General features: G+C 37.9%; 1 protein-coding gene across 2 annotated transcripts in view; it reads left to right on the forward strand.

The window, feature by feature from the left end:
- The window catches only part of ERICH2 (glutamate rich 2), a 28,249-nt gene extending 11,129 nt beyond the window's left edge, over positions 1-17,120 (forward strand). The window contains exons 6-10 of one of the 2 annotated variants that reach the window (XM_023185980.1): positions 409-557; positions 2,800-2,981; positions 10,502-10,559; positions 16,179-16,250; positions 16,911-17,114. In XM_023185980.1, coding sequence (XP_023041748.1) covers positions 409-557; positions 2,800-2,981; positions 10,502-10,559; positions 16,179-16,250; positions 16,911-17,035 — 586 coding nt within the window. In that variant the 3' untranslated portion in view covers positions 17,036-17,114. Of the gene's footprint in view, positions 1-408; positions 558-1,935; positions 2,011-2,799; positions 2,982-10,501; positions 10,560-16,178; positions 16,251-16,910 lie in introns of those variants that run through there. The other variant, XM_023185981.2, reaches the window with a different exon arrangement.
- Positions 17,121-18,169: the final 1,049 nt, after the last annotated feature.

Genomic DNA, 18,169 nt, shown 5'->3' on the forward strand with positions numbered 1-18,169 from the left:
TATTTTATATTATGACTAAGGGCTAATATTATGCTATGCATAAGCATAGCATTTAGCAATGGCAAAAATCAATTCATAAACTTAAAAACTCAAGGCTAATTTTCTTAGTTTTATTCCATCATGTCACTGTGATGTACCAAAGACATTTATATAACTGATTACTTAAATGCTGTGTGTTAAAGAACTCTGAAGAGTCTAGGAATACAGTAACAAATGCCAGTCAGCAATAGAATTTTAATCATTGTAAAATAATTTGTAATGCTTTTCCACAAAGAAGATACTACATTTTAGCTATTTAGTTTATTGTTGGCATATTATATTGTATGTTTATATTAAATGTAGTGTGTGTGTTTAAAGCATTAAACAGAATTATGACCTAAGAAAATATTTTTTCACTGTCTAACATAGGAAGGAAGTCCCTTCTAAGAATATTGAAAATAAAGTCTCTTTAAAGAATATTGAAAATAGAGTATCTTCAAGGAGTATCGAAAGTAAAGATATCTTAACAAATCTACAGTCTGACCTACCGTCATCTTCCTGCTTAAAAGAAAGCACGGGTAATAACATTTGTTTCACTGAATTAACTAACTATGGCTTCTAATTGAACCCTCCTTTTCTGCAACCTTGGGGAACTGACAACTCTGTAGATCTGGGGCGGGTAATGAGAATCAGTAGTTCTTCAAAGTCATGTTCTGGGTGATTCTTATATTCAGCCTGATATGAGATCCATGGATATACATTACATAAGATGATAATTATAGAGTCTTAAGTCCTGGAATAAGTTAAAATACCTATGAAAGCATTAACACATTCCATTCATGTTTAACAACAGTTGAAAGCCAGAGTGCCAGGCACTGGTTTAGAGGCTGTGGATACAATAGTTGGCAAAATAGGGAAAGCCCTTGTCCTTATAAAGTTTACATTCTAGTAGAAGACATACAGCTGACTATTAAAAATAAATAACAGGCCAGGTATAGTGGCTCATGCCTATAAATCTCAGCACTTTGGGAGACCAAGGCAAGAGGATCAGCCCAGGTTGAGACCTAGAGTTTGAGACTAGACTGGGCAATATAGCAAGACCCCACCTTTAAAAAATTTTTAAATTGAAAAAAAAAATTGCCAAGCATGCTAGTATACACTTGTAGTCCTAGCTACTAGGAAGGCTGAGACAGGAGGATTATTTGAATCCAGGAGTTCAAGGCTGCAGTGAACTATGATCATGTCCCTGCACTGGGTGGGTGACACAGCAAGACCGTGTCTCAAAAAGAAGTCTAAAAGAAATTGAAAATTAAAAATAAAAATAAATAATAGGCTGATGTAAAGATAGTAAGTTATCCAAGTTGATTGTTCATAGCTACAGAATTAACTCCTTGTTTTACTCTTTCTCCCCTTCTCGCTACTGCACTTGACTAGTCTAAAAGAAAAAGCAATTAAAAACACAAACACTATAATCTTAGCACTTTGGGAGGCCGAGGTGGGTGATCACTTGAGGCCAGGAGTTTAAGACCAGCCTAGCCAACATGGCGAAACCCAGTCTGTACTAAACATACAAAAATTAGCCAGGTGTGGTGGGGTGCACCTGTAGTCACAGCTACTCAGAAGATTAAGGCACAAGACTCGCTTGAACCTGGGGAGCAGAGGCTGCAGTGAGCCGAACTCCAGCCTGGGTGAAGAGCAAGACCCTGTCTCCAAAAATAAATAAATAAAAAATAAATAAAAACACAAACACATAAGCAAGATAATTACAGGTTGTGGTAGATGCTATAATGTAAACAAACAGCTCCTGGGGAGAGGGCTGCTTTAGATCTAGGGATCAGGAAACTTCTATCATGCTGCTAAGTGTTTGTGACATGAATGAGATCGTTCCTGTGACATCACAAAATGTCCCTAATTCCTCATTATGACCTCCCTTGGTGACATCAGTGCTTTGAGTCAGTCTACAGGCTGGGTGCACACTGGACGATCAGGGTGGTTGTGAGCTGATGGAGACTGTAAATGAGCCAGAAACAGGTAGGTGGATGGCCTGAATAACACAACCATCATACTCTTGGAAGAACTTGATACTCCTTTTCAGGGTAGTACGTTGGGTTTAGGGTCAGGAGTTTGTTTTAAAGTCATAAGTTTTATCTTTTTTTTTTTTTTTTTTTTTGGTCTTTGGTCTTTTTTTTTCTTAACATTGTCTTATATGAAGCTCTCCTAGATTTCCTCATTTTCTTCTTTCTAACACAAATGGGTATACACGATTTAGAATAGCTCATGGCCACCTTCCCATCAAAGAAGGCATCTCAAAAACTTCCCAGGCACTCAAATCATACAAGAAGGGGTGGGTGTAACACAAGTTCAATTTCAAACTGTGAAAGACTTCCACAAAGCTGAAGGAGCCAGCAGACTCACTCAGTAGTATTTCCCCAGGAGACGATTTAAGCTTACTTTAATAGAAGTATATTTATTTTATTGTGTATTAGTAAAAATAGTACAAGATATAGTTAAGAATATGGACTCTAGGGCCAGACCGACTCACAGATCTTCCACTTAATTAGCTGTGTGAAGTTGGCCAGTATATTTAACCTCTCTGTCCCTCAGTTTCCTCACCTATAAATGGGAATAAAAATAGTACATACCTCATTGATGTTGAGAGATTTAAATGAGTTAAAATATGTAGTGTTTTGAATATAAGTTTGTTATGATAATTGTTACTTTTATTAATATATCAGTTTAATAAATGGTAATAGGATCTGGCAAAATTTAATTTGCAAACTTTTCGATGTCTATTGATTGATTAGGTATATTCTCTTTTAGGTGAAGTGAGCAAAGATGCAGTCATTGTAAAGCATGAGAAAAATAATGAATATTGCCTTCAGGATATTGATAAGTTGTCAGAATCAGCAGAGGATGATGATGATGATACCAATGATGAAGATAATGATGAAGATAGTAACCCTAAAAAGAATACTCAGGCCCCACTAGAGTTAATGGCAGAAGTAAGTTTTTACTTGTGCATATAATTTAAGAAACTTTAATATTGAAATAACTAAAGATTGAAGATTTAAAATCACTACTGTGAGAACTAAAAAAGTAGATTTCATAGAGATAGAACATAGAATGGTGGTTACCAGAGGCTGGACGGGAAGAAGGGAGAAAAAGAGAAGTCCATAAAGCGGCACAAAAGTACAGTTAGATGGAAGGAATAAATTCTAGTATTCAGTAGTACAGTAGGGAAATTATAGTTAACAGTAGTTTATTACATACTTTAAACCAGAAGAGAAAAATTGTAATATTCCCAGCACAAAGAAGAGATAAATGTTTTTGAGATGATGGTTAATCCAATTGCCTTGATTTGATCATTACACATTGTATACAAGTATCAAACATGTACCCTTAAAATGTGTACAATATTATATATCAATAAAAAATGAACATTTAAAAAAATTAATAAAAAGATCCTTGTCCACACACAGATGCTTACCTGGCTACTCATCTCTCTTACTGCTTTCACCATGTTAGAGGTGAAAGAAGATTCTGGAAGGGACATGCAATATTTTGGTAAGGCTGAGGCAGGGCTAAGAGAAGTGTTGGTATAAAACTCTTCAAGGACCGATTTAAGGAAAGCTTTCTGTACACTGGGCACTATGCTAGATGCTGGGGATATAGAAATAAATAAGACATGTCTTTGCCCTTTATAACAGGCACATATATAAATAATTACAATAAGATGAAATGCATGCTAGTAATAGAAGTATTTATTAAGTGTCTGGGGACAGGGAGGATTAAGGGGCTAACTGAGAAAAGAAGCAGGAGGAACAAAGAGTAAGAGGAGGACTTTTAGAGGAAGAGACACGAATAGAATCTTAGAAACCTGAAGGAAGAGGCAAGTATAGAATTCAACTGTTAAAACAAGAGAAGGCATTACTGGCATCAGAAGAGGCACATATGAAGGCATTGAAGCCTGAAATAACACACTCAGAAATTATACATGAGCATTTACTGACAATTCTATGGAGGACGAAACAATTTTACCTCACTTGTTGTGATATCACAGTCTACCTTTAATTATTATTATACAACCTCATGTATATTGTATAAGAGGACACTCATTTCCCTTTCCCATCCTTTGTATTATTTTCCCATACATTTTACTTCTATTAATGCATATATTATAAGCCCCTCAATACAGTTCATTTTTTTAGTGGTTAATTCTCTTTTAAAGAGATTGTAAAATCTCTTTTCAAATGTCCTTTTTATTTACCCACATATGTGCATTTTCTGGTGTTCTTCATAGCTTCATGTAGATCCCAATTTCTACCTGATATCATTTTCCCTTTACCCAAAAAACTTCTTTTAATATTTCTTATAATGCAGGTCTACTGGCAATAAATTCTCTCAGCTTTTTTTTTTTTTGTCTTGAAAGGTCTTAATTTCACTTTCATTTAAAACAAATATTTAGCTAGAGAATTCTAGATTGCCAAAATTTTTTTTAGTGCTTTGAGCTGTTGCTTCATTGTCTCATAGCTTGCATAGTTTCAGAAGAGATATCTGCTGTTCTTCTCTTTATTCATCTGTATATAATATGTCTTATACAAATTTTTTCTTCCATATTATTTTATTTCACAGTTTGATTATAGTGTGCCTAGGTGTAGTTTTCCTCATAGTTCTGCTCATTAAGATTCTTGGATCTGTGAGTTTATAGTCTTCATCAGGTTTGGAAAATGTTCAGTTATTCTTCACATATTTTTTCTGACCTCTGCTCTTCCTCTTTTCATCTAAGGTACAATTGCTAAAACACTGAACCACCCAGTATTGTCCCAGAAGTCGGATATTCCACTTAAATTTTTTCAGTTTTTTTCATATGTTTTTTAGATAGTATCTATTGCTATGTCTTCAAGTTTATAATCTTTTCTTTGCAGTTATAATCTGCTGTTAATCTCATCCTGCATTATATGTTTTTGCATTTCAGATACTGTAGTTATCATCTCTAAAAGTTCTATTTAGATATTTTTATACCTATTATTTCTCTCATCATCACGTTCATATTTACGTCTGTTTTTGAGCATATGGCATATATTTATAATAGCTGTTTTAACATGCCTGCCTGCTATTCTATCATCTTTGTTAATTCTAGGTCAGTTTCTACTGATTGTTTTCTCCTGCTTATGGGTCTTATTTTTTTCCTTATTTGCTTGCCTGTATTTTGTTTGTTTGTTTTAATAGATAGGGTCTTGCTTTGCCAGGCTGGAGTGCAGTGACTACTCACAGGCATAATCATGGTACACTACACCCTCAAACTCCTGGGCTCAAGCAGTCCTGCCTCAGCCTCCCAAATAGCTGGGACTACAGGTGCACACCACCACACCTGGTACCTGGCAATTATTTACTGAATCCCAAACATTGTAAATTTTATGTTTTTGGGTACAAACGTTTTTTGTTTTTCTGTAAATATTGTTGGACTTCTGTAAATATTTGTTCTGGGGCACAGCTAAGGTGCTTGGAAGCAGGTATCTCTTTGACCCTTGCCTTTAAACTTTGTTAGGGAGCATCCAGGGCAGCCTTTATGTAGCGTAGGGACAGTACTAAGGCAGTGCCCTTATGGGGATTCCCCAGTGCTCTGCATTTAGGAGGACCTTCCACTCGGGCTGGTAAGAACATGAGCTGCTCTCAACCCTATCTGATAGCCAGTGATTATTCCACCTGCTCATTCTAGTGATTCTTTTTCCGGGCTCAGATAGTTTCTTCACACTCACATGCAGATCATTACCAGCCAAAGACTCAAAGAGACACCGCTGCAGATTGCTGGAGCCCTCTGTCTTTGTGAAACTCCCTCCTCTTTTGAAAATTATAGCCACCTTGGCTGTAATCTCTGCAGTCCAAACTATGTCATTTCAACCCAGAGAAATCACTGGTTTGTGTTTAGATTCGTCTTCCTCATGCTGGCCCCTGGAAACAGCCTACAAGTGGTAAGCTAAGGCAATCATAGGACGCACTTTGTTTCCCTTCTCTCAGAAATATCACCGTCCTGTGATACCTGTTGTCCAGTGTCTGAAAACTGTTGCTTCATATATTTTTGTCCAATTTTATGGTTGTTTAAGGAAGGACAGTAAGTCTGGTCTCTGTTACTCCATCATGGCCAAAAGCCTCAATTAGATTTTTAGCACAAAATAAAATATGCTTATGTACTTCTCTTCTTAGATAATTTAATCCAATTGCTAGCCATGGAATCACATAATCAATCATACTATATTTACTATATTTCCTTCCTAGAATAAAGCATATATAGGAAATTTTGAAACCTCCTTAATATTATAAGGTGCTTTTAAGAAGGAAGAAGAAAAATTGATGCCAAATATTAGAAAGACTTCACTGAGTCTTCCTTTTGTCTAGATACCTAAATCATTCTTGAATTATAGAGCATTCAATGACCTTATTTACCATAACCAGACTCTCTGGAGTTGCTTGTTTTCTTTTTTTCTTTCTTTTTCAACATTTAATTATAAAAGTCATCCATTAATTCATTTTCATGTAAAAATTCAGATAATATGAGATTGCTTACTTCCATTGTTTTGTACTGTGGATAAGATTTTTTGTTTTCACAGTGCATCCCTTTATAATTGTCCCAATTTTATTTTTTTATTTTATTAATTTTTTTTTTTTTGAGATGGAGTCTCGCTCTGTCGCCCAGACTGAGTGCAGTGGCGTGATCTCAGCTCACTGCAGCCTCTGCCTCCTGGGTTCAAGCTATTCTTCTCCCTCAGCCTCCTGAGTACCTGGGACTACAGGCACATGCCACCACACCCAGCTAATTTTGTGTGTGTGTGTGTGTGTATGTCTTTTTAGTAGAGACAGGGTTTTACCATGTTGGCCAGGATGGTCTTGATCTCCTGACCTTGTGATTCACCTGCCTTGGCCTCCCAAAGTGCTGGGATTACAGGTGTAAGCCACCGCGCGCAGCCAATTTTGTAAATTTTAAAACCTATAGAAAAATGGAAAGAGTAGAACAATGAACACCTAAATACTCTTTACTAGATTCACTACTCATTAACATTGTGCCTCATTTGCTGTATCTTTCTCTTTTGGTAGGAGAGGCATAGATACAACCTAGCCATATACTTCTTTTTTTTTTTTTTTTTTTTTGATTTTTTGAGACAGTCTTGCTCTGTCGCCCAGGCTGGAGTGCAATGGCACAATCTCACCTCACTGCAACCTCTGCCTCTGGGTTGAAGTGATTCTCGTGCCTCAGCCTCCTGAGTAGCTGGGATTACAGGTACGCACTACCATGCCTGGCTAATTTTTTTTTTTTTTTTTTTTTTTTTTTTTTTGAGGCGGAGTCTTGCTCTGTCGCCGGGACTGGAGTGCAGTGGCCTGATCTCAGCTCACTGCAAGCTCCGCCTCCCGGGTTCACGCCATTCTCCTGCCTCAGCCTCCCGAGTAGCTGAGACTACAGGCGCCCGCCACCTCGCCCAGCTAGTTTTTGTATTTTTAGTAGAGACGGAGTTTCACCGTGTTAGCCAGGATGGTCTCGATCTCCTGACCTCGTGATCCGCCCGTCTCGGCCTCCCAAAGTGCTGGAATTACAGGCTTGAGCCACCGCGCCCGGCCTTTTTTTTTTTTTTTTTTTTTTTAAGTAGAGATCAAGTTTCACCATATTGACCAAGCTGGTCTCGCAGTCATGGCCTCAGGTGATCCGCCCACCTTGGCCTCCCAAAGTGTTGGGATTACAGGCGTGAGCCACTGCGCCCAGCTTAGATACATACTTCTGACTGAAACACTTGAAATTAGTTGTAGACATCATGAAACTTCACCCATAAATACTCAAGTTGGGTCTCCAAAGTTCATTCTTCAGTGTAACACTATATCCTTATCACAACTAAGAAAATTAGTAATAATTCTGTAACATATAATATTCCACCAAATTTATATTTCTGAATTTATCTTTAAAATGGCTTTTCTAGCTTCTAGCTAGATTTTTTTTTCCAGTCAGATTTCATCAGTGTTTATGCTTTTCGTTTAGTTATTAAGCATGTCTTTATTCTGAATATCACAAATACTTTTGTAAACCTGTCTTCAGCATAATTTTGGAGTGTTAGATAATTCTCATCGAGGGCTTTGGCAAAACATCCATTGCAAGAATTTTGTAATTTTACTGCCTTTTGAACTGTTAAAGGAAATATATTTTATGCTAACAAAAACAACAAATAGGTCAATACAAGGGAATTTGAAATTGATTCTATACTTCTTTTATTTTTCTGAGGCTAGTATTATTAATATTAAATACACTACATAAATTATTACATAAATTAAATACACTTCATTAAATACACTACATATTAGATAATATTAAGAAATTCCTAAATGTTTAGGTATGATAGTAATATTTGGATTGGGTTTTATAGTAATGTAAAATGAGATGGTATCCGTAAACTGCTTTACAATAATCCAGACAGAGCGGGGGAAAGAGTGTGTGGTGATATTGATAGAACCCAAATTTTGAAGCTGAGAATTGGGAACTTGGATTTCTTTTACTATGCTCTCTATTTTTGTGTATATTTAAATTTTTCATAATAGATTTTAAAAATATAAAAATAGCTGCATATTGTATTGATCACATTCTCTATGATCAATTAAACTAGGCATTAATAACAAAAATAACAATAACAAATTAAAACCACTTAAAACTAAAAAAAATTTTGCTAAATGGCATGAATGTAAAAGAAAAATAAAAAATAAACTTCAGCTAGGTGCAGTGGCTCACGCCTGTAATCCCAGCACTTTGGGAGGCTAAGGCAGGAGAATCACTTGAGGTCAGGAGTTCAAGACCAGCCAGGCCAACATGGTAAAATCCCATCTCTACTAAAAATACAAACAGTTAGCCAGGTGCGGTGGTGCATGCCTATAATCCCACAAGGAGAAGTGCTTGAACCTAGGAGGCAGAGGTTGCAGTGAGCCAGGATCACACCATGCACTCCAGCCTGGGCAACAGATCAGACTCCATCTCAAAAAAAAAAAAAAAACTCGAAAACTATTTGGAAAATAGTGATCACCACAACACTAAATATTAAAATATTGAAAAAGGCTTAAAATTTCAAATGCTTCAATGATGATATGATGATGATTCAAGGAAGAATGACAATAAATGAAGTAAATATTAATGCCAGAAACTAGAAAAATAAACATAAAACAAGAAAAATAATTAAAGAAACTTTAATTCAAACTTAAAAACCAAATTAATGTATCAAGAGCTGGATATTTGAAAAAAGGATGACATAGATATGAACTACTAGATATCATAATTAAAATGGAAGAAAACCACAAATAGGAATGAAAATGAAAATGTCTTAACCTAGACAAGAATAGATTTTGAAAATAAAAGAATTCTATTGCATGAGTTGAACATACCATGTTAATTAGTATGTGAATGAGAATTTTGATGAAATTAATGACTTACAGAAAAATCTCTGGAAGAGTTATATTTACATTAGAAAAAAATTTTTTAAACCCATGGGAGAAACTGAGAAAACTGGTAGAGAACTACTTCTGAAAACAGTACCTGGGTATTTATCAAATATCTGGAAGTGTATGAGAAGGGTCTCTTTTATATTACTATATGCCTCTGTCTCTTACAGAATAAAACTCATATACCTGCATGTGGTTCAGAATATGTCACACACAAGCAAGAACAATCATCAAAGTATAGGGGATTTTGTGTGCGTTTTTTTTAATGGAAGCAGTCTAAATAGCTATAATAGAAGATTAGTTTAGTAAATTGTAGCCTAAGTAAGTAAAAAATATGTAAGAATATTTCATGCCATGGGGAGAAAATGATCACAATCTGTGGGTTTTTTTTTTTTAAGTTACTAAATAATATTAAATGTGGTAAATACATATGTGTTCATTTATGGAAAATAATACTTGAAATTATACATGAAGATGTTAAAAATAAATGTGTTTATTTTTCATAGATGGTAGAAATGTAAGTGCTTCTTAATTGGGAACAGAATGTGTTTATTTAGCTTTTAAATTTCCTACATAAAAAGATGTATTATTTTGTAACAAGAAAAGTATAATAAAAATAATAAAAGCAAAACTGGATGATATAAGAGCAATGCTGGAAAATATCAAGTGTACATTTTGTAAGTTTGCATTTTTTTCAACTGTCATATAATTATGGACTAAGTTACAAATGAAACCTGTATCTGAACCAAAGGAATATTGAAATAAAGTGATTTATGTCTTCACTATCTGTGCCAGTTGAATCAACCTACATATTCTGCAATTGTTCAGTAGTACATACACAGTATGGTTGCAGGAAAGCAGAGGTATCCTTACCCTATGTGGCTTTGCCATCAGAGGTCCTTCAATATCCTTGATTAATTGATTGGTTATAGACTGACTCCTGGAAAAACATGGAAATGTTAAAAGCAAAACAACTAAGCATTAATGAAAGATTTTCTAGGGTGTTTGAGTTGACAACATTTAAATTCACTTATCTGAAGAATTTAATGTTTTCCAGTTCCTGAGAGCAGAAATGGCCCGAGAGTACCAGTTGGCAAAAAAATTATGTCAGATGAGTAAGTACAAAATACTTTCATATTTTCTAATCTTTGTTTTCAAAAATGAATTCAATAATATGTAAGATGGCTTGATTATCAGAAGTCTAGTGAATTCCCTGATAGTGTCTCAGTGATTCCTTGATAGTAAATTAGGTTGATTGATATAAGGACTAATTTAGATCTCTAGAGTACATTTCAGTGGAATAAATTAATGTAATTACCATCACTGGAAAATAAATAAAAAAATTTTACCCTCATGATGATGGGTTAGTAGCTTTATACCTTTAGTTTCAGAGAAGTGTCAGGTGGTACAGCAGTCAAACCTTAACTGAACATGCATTTATCCCACAAACATTGAGTGCCTACATGTGCCAGCCACTGTTCCAGGCACTGGAAATACAATAGTCAGTCAGACAGATGACAATCCCACATTTGTGTCTAGTGTTGGAAAGACAATAAACAGACAGTGTGTCATGAATGATAGGTGTCATGGTGAGAAATAAAGTAGGGAAGAAGGAATAGAAGGTAGTGGAGGAAGGCAAAGCAGTTTTAAATAGGATGGCCCAGGAAGGCCTCACTGAAAGACTTGAAGAAGAGCCACATGAATATCTGGAGGACGAGTGTGCCAGGGAGGGTGAATGGCAAATGTGCTATGACAGGAGCGTGCCTGAAAGGAACAGCGAGGAGGACAGTGTAACTGGAGCAGAATGAGCAGAGGGAAGTGTGATAGGAAATAAAGTCAGAGGCGTCATGGGCAGGAGGTTGTCAGATTGCATAGGATCTTTTCTTGATTTAAAAACCTTCCTGTTTCCCCTGAGGTGGGAAAACCTCTGCAGGCTTTTGAGTAGAGCAATAATATGATCTACCTTATTTTTCTTTCTATCTTTGGTTTTTAGTGGTTTGACTTGATATTCAAAATAGTTGTGGGTTTTTTGTTACAGTTGTACTGTTGGGGACATTTGCTGAGTTTCTTACCTTTGTGGGTTGATGTTTCCGTCAGCTTTGAAAATTTCTTGGCCATTACCTTTTCAAATACCATTTCTACCCTTTTCTCTCTCTTATCTTCCTGGGCCTCCAATTACACATAAATTTGACTTTTTTTTTCCTGGTGTCCCATGTGTATCTTATATTCCGCTCTGGTGTGTTTTGTTTTCTTTTCTCTTCTCTTCTCTTCTCTTCTCTTCTCTTCTCTTCTCTTCTCTTCTCTTCTCTTCTCTCTCTTTTATTTTTTTTTGAGACAGGGTCTCGCTCTGTCACCCAGGCTGGAGTGTAGTGGTGCAATCTCAGCTCACTGCAACCTCTGCATCCTGAGTTCAAGCAATTCTCATGCCTCAGCCGCACGAGTAGCTGGGATTACAGGCTTGTGCCACCACGCCCGGCTAATTTTTGTATTTTTAGTAGAGACGGGGGTTTCACTATGTTGGCCAGGCTGGTCTTGAACTCTTGGTCTCAAATGAGTCTCCTGCCTCAGCCTCCCAAAGTGCTGGGATTACAGGCGTGAGCCATGGCGCCTGGCTCTCTTTCTTTTACTTCTATGTGTCAGTTTTAATATTTTCTATTTACCTGTTTTTGAGTTTCTTTATTCTATCTTCTGCTGTGTCCATTCTGCTGTTAAAACTATTTAGTGAGTCCAAGATTGTCTTTTCCATTTTAGAATTTCCATTTAGCAACCTGGAAAGATTCTGGTTCTCTGTTGAACTTTATCATCTTTTCAACTATTTTATGCATCTTTTTCTTCTAATATATTAGTCATAATATGTTAAAAAAGAGAAAATAGCAACTCTACAATTAAACTTGTTGATAGCAGGACTCAAAATATTAAGTAGTGTTAAACTTAAATTCATTCTTACAGTAAAGTCCTTAAGTGAAAATGTAGTACAAGGATTGAGGGTCTGCCCTGGCTTGCCTCGCAAGAGTCCCAGTTGTGGAGAGGGTACTTCTAGATCATTGGCTCATTTTACAAATTGGTTTCTTGAATACTTCAACACTTCCTATCTTATGTCTGAGGTAAATAATCCTTTCAAGCACTTTTGACCCTGAGAGCCATTGAATAAAATATTTTAGTCAAAATTATTTTTGGTGACCCACAAATATAGAATTTTTTTTGAGACAGGGTCTTGCTTTGTCGCCCAGGCTGGAGTGCAGTGGCACAATGTCAGCTCACTGCCGTCTCAATCTCCCAGCTCAGGCAATCTGCCCACCTCAGCCTCCCTAGTAGCTGGGACTACAGATGCATACCACCACATCCACTGATTTTTGTATTTTTTGTAGAGACGAGTTTTGCCATATTCTCCAGGCTGGTCTTGAACTGCCTAGGCTTAAATGATCTGCCTGCCATGGCCTCCTAAAGCGATGGGATTACAGGCAAGAGTCACTGCATCCAGCCAGAATTTCTAATTAGAAGAAATCCTGATAGAATCATGTTCAATCCTCTATTTTTATAAAAACACTGAAGTATTATTGTTACTGTTGAAACAGGGTCTCATTCTGTCACCCAGGCTGGAGTGCAGTGGTACAATCACAGCTCACTGCAGCCTTGAACTCCTATGCTCAAGGGATCCTACTACCTCAGCCTCTCAAGTAGCTGGGACTATGGGCACATAACACCATGCCCAGGTAATTTTTTTGTTTTGTTTTGTTTTGTTTTTTGAGACGGAGTCTCGCTCTGTCGCCCAGGCTGGAGTGCAGTAGCCGGATCTCAGCTCGCTGGAAGCTCCGCCTCCTGGGTTTACGCCATTCTTCTGCCTCAGCCTTGCGAGTAGCTGGGACTACAGGCGCCCACTACCTCGCCCGGCTAGTTTTTGTATTGTTTTAGTAGAGACGGGGTTTCACTGTGTTAGCCAGGATGGTCTCGATCTCCTGACCTCGTGATCCTCCCGTCTCGGCCTCCCAAAGTGCTGGGATTACAGGCTTGAGCCACCGCGCCCGGCCCATGCCCAGGTAATTTTTGTATTTTTTGTAGAGGCAGGGTTTCACCACATTGCCCAGGCTGGTCTCAAACTCCTGGGCTCAAGCGATCCTCCCACCTCAGCCTCTCAAAGTGTTGGGATTACAGACATGAGCCACTGCACCTGGCCCAAAGTGGTTTTTAAATGGAACTAAAAGTCAAGAGTCCAAAGTACTTTACATTTCTCCATTCATCTCATGAGTGACTATGAGATTTGGTGCCAATAAATCTTCCTATTTTTTGGTCACTTCACCTATAAGTCAAAAACCCGCAGCTCAGTCTCTTTAGGGTGCCACACTTCCGCTCCCAGACAGCCTGAGACTCTCTACATAATACATGGAGGTCCTAGAAGATTTATTTCATAAATTATCAGTTGTAAATGTTAAAGAATAATGGCTCAAAAACCAAAATACTTCATGCCATTATATGTCTAATGCAAATACAGATATACTGTATCTTCTGAAAATTTTGTTCCTACAAAACCTTCTATTTATTTTTGAGTAAAATAACTCACTCTTTCCTATTAGCCTACAGTATACTTTTTTTTTTTTTTTTTTTTTTGAGACGGAGTCTCGCTCTGTCGCCCAGGCTGGAGTGCAGTGGCCGTGTCTCGGCTCACTGCAAGCTCCGCCTCCCAGGTTTACACCATTCTCCTGCTTCAGCCTCCCGAGTAGCTGGGACTACAGGCGCCCGCCACCTCACCCGGCTAGTTTTTTGTATTTTTTAGTAGAGACGGGGTTTCACCGTGTTAGCCAGGATGGTCTTGATCTCCTGACCTTGTGATCCGCCCGTCTCGGCCTCCCAAAGTGCTGGGATTACAGGCTTGAGCCACCGCGCCCGGCGCTCAGAAACCTTATGTGTATGTATAATGATACATAAAATACCTATAGAATCCTTAAAAGCAGTTTCTAAGCAAGCACACAGTCATGCTAACCCAGACTGATGACAAATTGTTAGTTAGTAGATTAAGAAGTAAAGTCCCTTCTTTGGTGTATCAAGATGAAAGCCATGAGTGGGGTCCTGTGAGCCAATGGGGTCTAGTTGAACCATCTACAATGTCCACAATGGTTCTCTCTCTCTCTCTCTCTCTTTTTTTTTTTTCTTGGAGACAGAGTCTCCCTCAGTCACTTAGCCTGGAATGCAGTGGCAAAATCTCGACCCACTGCAACCTCCATCTCCTGGGCTCATGTCATCCTCCTGCCTCACCCTCCCAAGGAGCTGGGACTACAAGCATGTGCTACCACACCCAGCTAATTTTTGTATTTTTTTGTAGAGACAGGGTTTCACCAGGTTTGTGAAGGCTGGTCTTGAACTCCTGAGCTCAAATGATCCACCTGCCTCAGCCTCCCAAAGTGCTGGGATTACAAGTCTGAGCCACTGTGCCCAGCCTCACAATTATCTCTTACTTTTAGCCAGATAAGAGCACTCTTGATGTTTCAGTGCCCCCCTTGGAAGCCACCAAGATATTGAGCAGGGGTCACAATATTAAACAGATGATGTGGAGTTATGAATACTCCTCAAGGCTGGTAGAAAGAAGTAGAGCAAGATCTGTGGAGCGAGATCTAAAAAAGTGAATAAAATAGTCTAGACAACTCTGAAACTAAGATTATAAGTCTTTCTGGCCTCTAGGATTTCAGTAACATACTAACAAGCCTAAAAAAGTCTATTGGTGTGGTCCAAAAGAAAGGTAACACAGTCACATAAAGAATCAGCAGAGAGGAATAAATAGTGCTGAAAACAATGGGTCCAATGAAGCTGGAGAACGTTGTTAAGCAGGCAACAACCAAAGTGTAGACTATAGTAAAAGTTGTCAAGATGAAGAGAAAGAAGTAACATCAGTTTCCCCTATTGGAAAGATGTAACAAAATGGCATCTCTACTATGGAAGAGGTTGCATTAAAAACAAACAAACAAACAAAAACTTCCTCTGTGTTCCAATGAGACCTTTAGTAAAGGATGTCACGTAGATGGGTGGATGACATGAGATGAAGGATTAACAGACCTCTAGGCACACAGTCTTCTCATTAGCAAAGTCTCCATATTTTGCAGGATTTGTACCTTCTTTGAGAAATGATTATGTTCATGAAACACTCTGGCTACTGGCCTATGAGGGAAGCCATATTGAGGTGGTAGAGATTGTGTTCTATGGATAGGAGGTAGAAAATATAATGAGGGCTGGGTGCAGTGGCTCACGCCTGTAATCCCAGCACTTTGGGAGGCTGAGGGGGGTGGATCACCTGAGGTCAGGAGTTCGAGACCAGCCTGGGCAACATGGTGAAACCCTGTCTACTAAAAATACAAAAGTTAGCCAGGCGTGGTGGCGCACACCTGTAGTTCCAGCTACTCGGGAAGCTGAGGCATGAGAATCACTTGAACCTGGGAGGCAGGGGCTGCAGTGAGCCAAGATCACGCCACTGCACTCCAGTCTGGGTGACAGAGCGACACCCTGTCTCAGGAAAAAAAAGAAAAAAACAGAAAATAAAATATAATGAGGATCATTTATCTTCCAAAGCACAAAATATAAGTGCAGCATTTCCTCTGTTTGCACTCAGATATATCTGTGGTATAATTGTTAGTGTTTATCACTTTGTGCATTTCACCTGCTCCGCACGACAGTTCAATTTCATTCTAAGGAGCCTGTTTGCTGAAACACTGAACGTTAATAACACACATTCTGTGGTCCATTTTCAGTCCTCATCTATGAACCAGAAAATCCTGAGGCCAAGGAGTTTTTCACACTTATTGAAGAAATGTTGCTGATGGGTAATTTTAAAAATTGAAATTCCTTTTTTCTCATAGAACTATAAGCACTCACTTTTTAAAAACCCATTATCCCGGGAGATTGTCAATACATCTTTAGGAAGTGGTTAAGAAAAGGCTAAATGGCTGTCCTAAATGGTTTAGTGAAACAGCTTGTCCTCTGTGGATGGTCACAATGACCCCCTTCTCTCTGTGGGACAGAACTGCCCAAGCAGAGCAGACTCCCTGGGGACCAGGCATCAGGTACTGACAAGCAGAACATGCTAACACAGCTGTGTGTTAAAGGAATTACCCACAATTCCAAGGGAAGCCAAACCCTCTAAATTACCATGTCTCACTTCCTTTCAATGGACAATTTTACTACTGTCAATAAAATTCTGTGATAGAAATAATTCTATGAAATTATTAAATAGAATTTTATTGACAATAGTAAAATATTTTTATAGACCTATGTTTTAAATTATCAAAAACACCTGTATGCCAGTAAAAATATGTTTCTTCTTTGTACTACCACTTTGACCCTATGTGCAGTTAGCCAAGTCCAACTCAGTTCTTGTGTTGCAAATATATGTATTTCTTGGTAGAGGGAGGGGCAAGGAGAATTTTTTATCAGAGTGAAATATTAAGAAGTACTTTAAGCAATCCTCTTCCTTTCTGTGGCAGAGAAAACTCAGAATCGTGAGCAAGATGGTGAAGACGGTGATGAAGACAGCAGTGGTGAGAGTAAAGGAGAAAGCGATGAGGAGCTGAGCGACGAGAGCTCTGATGAGGGTGAAGATGGATCATGAGTGTTGCTGTGATACTTAAAGCTTCATGTATTTTCATTAATGTATACCATGCAAATATAAAGACGACAGTGGCGTTTTAGTCTAATTACTCCTTATTTGGTACAGTTTCTTTTATCTATATTCTTAGCTTAAGACTCTTCCTAATATTTAGACCTTAGCTCAATATATGAGTTACTCAGAGGGGCAAACAGTTGAAAACACTTGCATAGCACTGTGTGCCAGGTACTGTTCAAACTGCTCTACACACATTATATAAAACAAAAACCCCATTAAGTACTATTATTATGCCATTCTACAGATGAGAAAACTGAGGCACAGAGAGGGTGAATAATTTGTCCAGTGTCATACACCTATTTGTTTATAGAGCCTGGATTTGTGCATGGACATTATTGCCCCAGAATTCATACATTTAGTACCCTATAAATTACCACCTTTTCAGGCACTTTTATATCGTTCATCATTTGTTTGTTTGTTTGTCTAGATAATGGAATCTTGCCACATCAACCAGGCTGGTCTCAAACTCCTGGCCTCAAATGATCCCCCCATCTTGCACTCCCAAAGTTCTGGGATTACAGGCATGAGCCACTGTGCCCAGCCCATTCATTGTGTGTTCTTTACATCATGTATCACTATCTGAAATGCTTGTTTAATTGTTCATTTCATCTTCTCCCTACCTGCCAGAGAATGTAACACCCATGAAGCAGGACTTTATCATTTTCCTCATAATATCTCTAGCAACTAGACAAGTACCTGGCAAATAATAGAACATATATACCAAATGAAGTGAAAGTTAATGGAAATATTTATATTATTTCATAAAACATTTACAGGACTTATAATTCTTATTTATCAATCTATTTTATTGTGCTGATTCTGTAGTCCTTGTTGAATTTCTGTCACCTTCAAATTAGGTTGTAAGGTAACTGTCTTAGTCTGTTTTTTGTACTATAAGAGAATACCTGAGGCTCAGCAATTTATAAAGAAAAGAGGTTTATTTAGCTTGTGGTTTTGCAGGCTGAGAAGTTAAAGATTGAGCAGTGCAATCTGATGAGGGCCTCATGCTGTTGCCACTCATGGCAGAAACTAGAAGGGGAACAGGCATGTGCAAAGAGATCACACAGCAAGAGAGGAAGC

This window comes from Piliocolobus tephrosceles, chromosome 11 (genome assembly GCF_002776525.5).
Source record: "Piliocolobus tephrosceles isolate RC106 chromosome 11, ASM277652v3, whole genome shotgun sequence".
Taxonomy (NCBI): Eukaryota; Metazoa; Chordata; class Mammalia; order Primates; family Cercopithecidae; genus Piliocolobus; species Piliocolobus tephrosceles.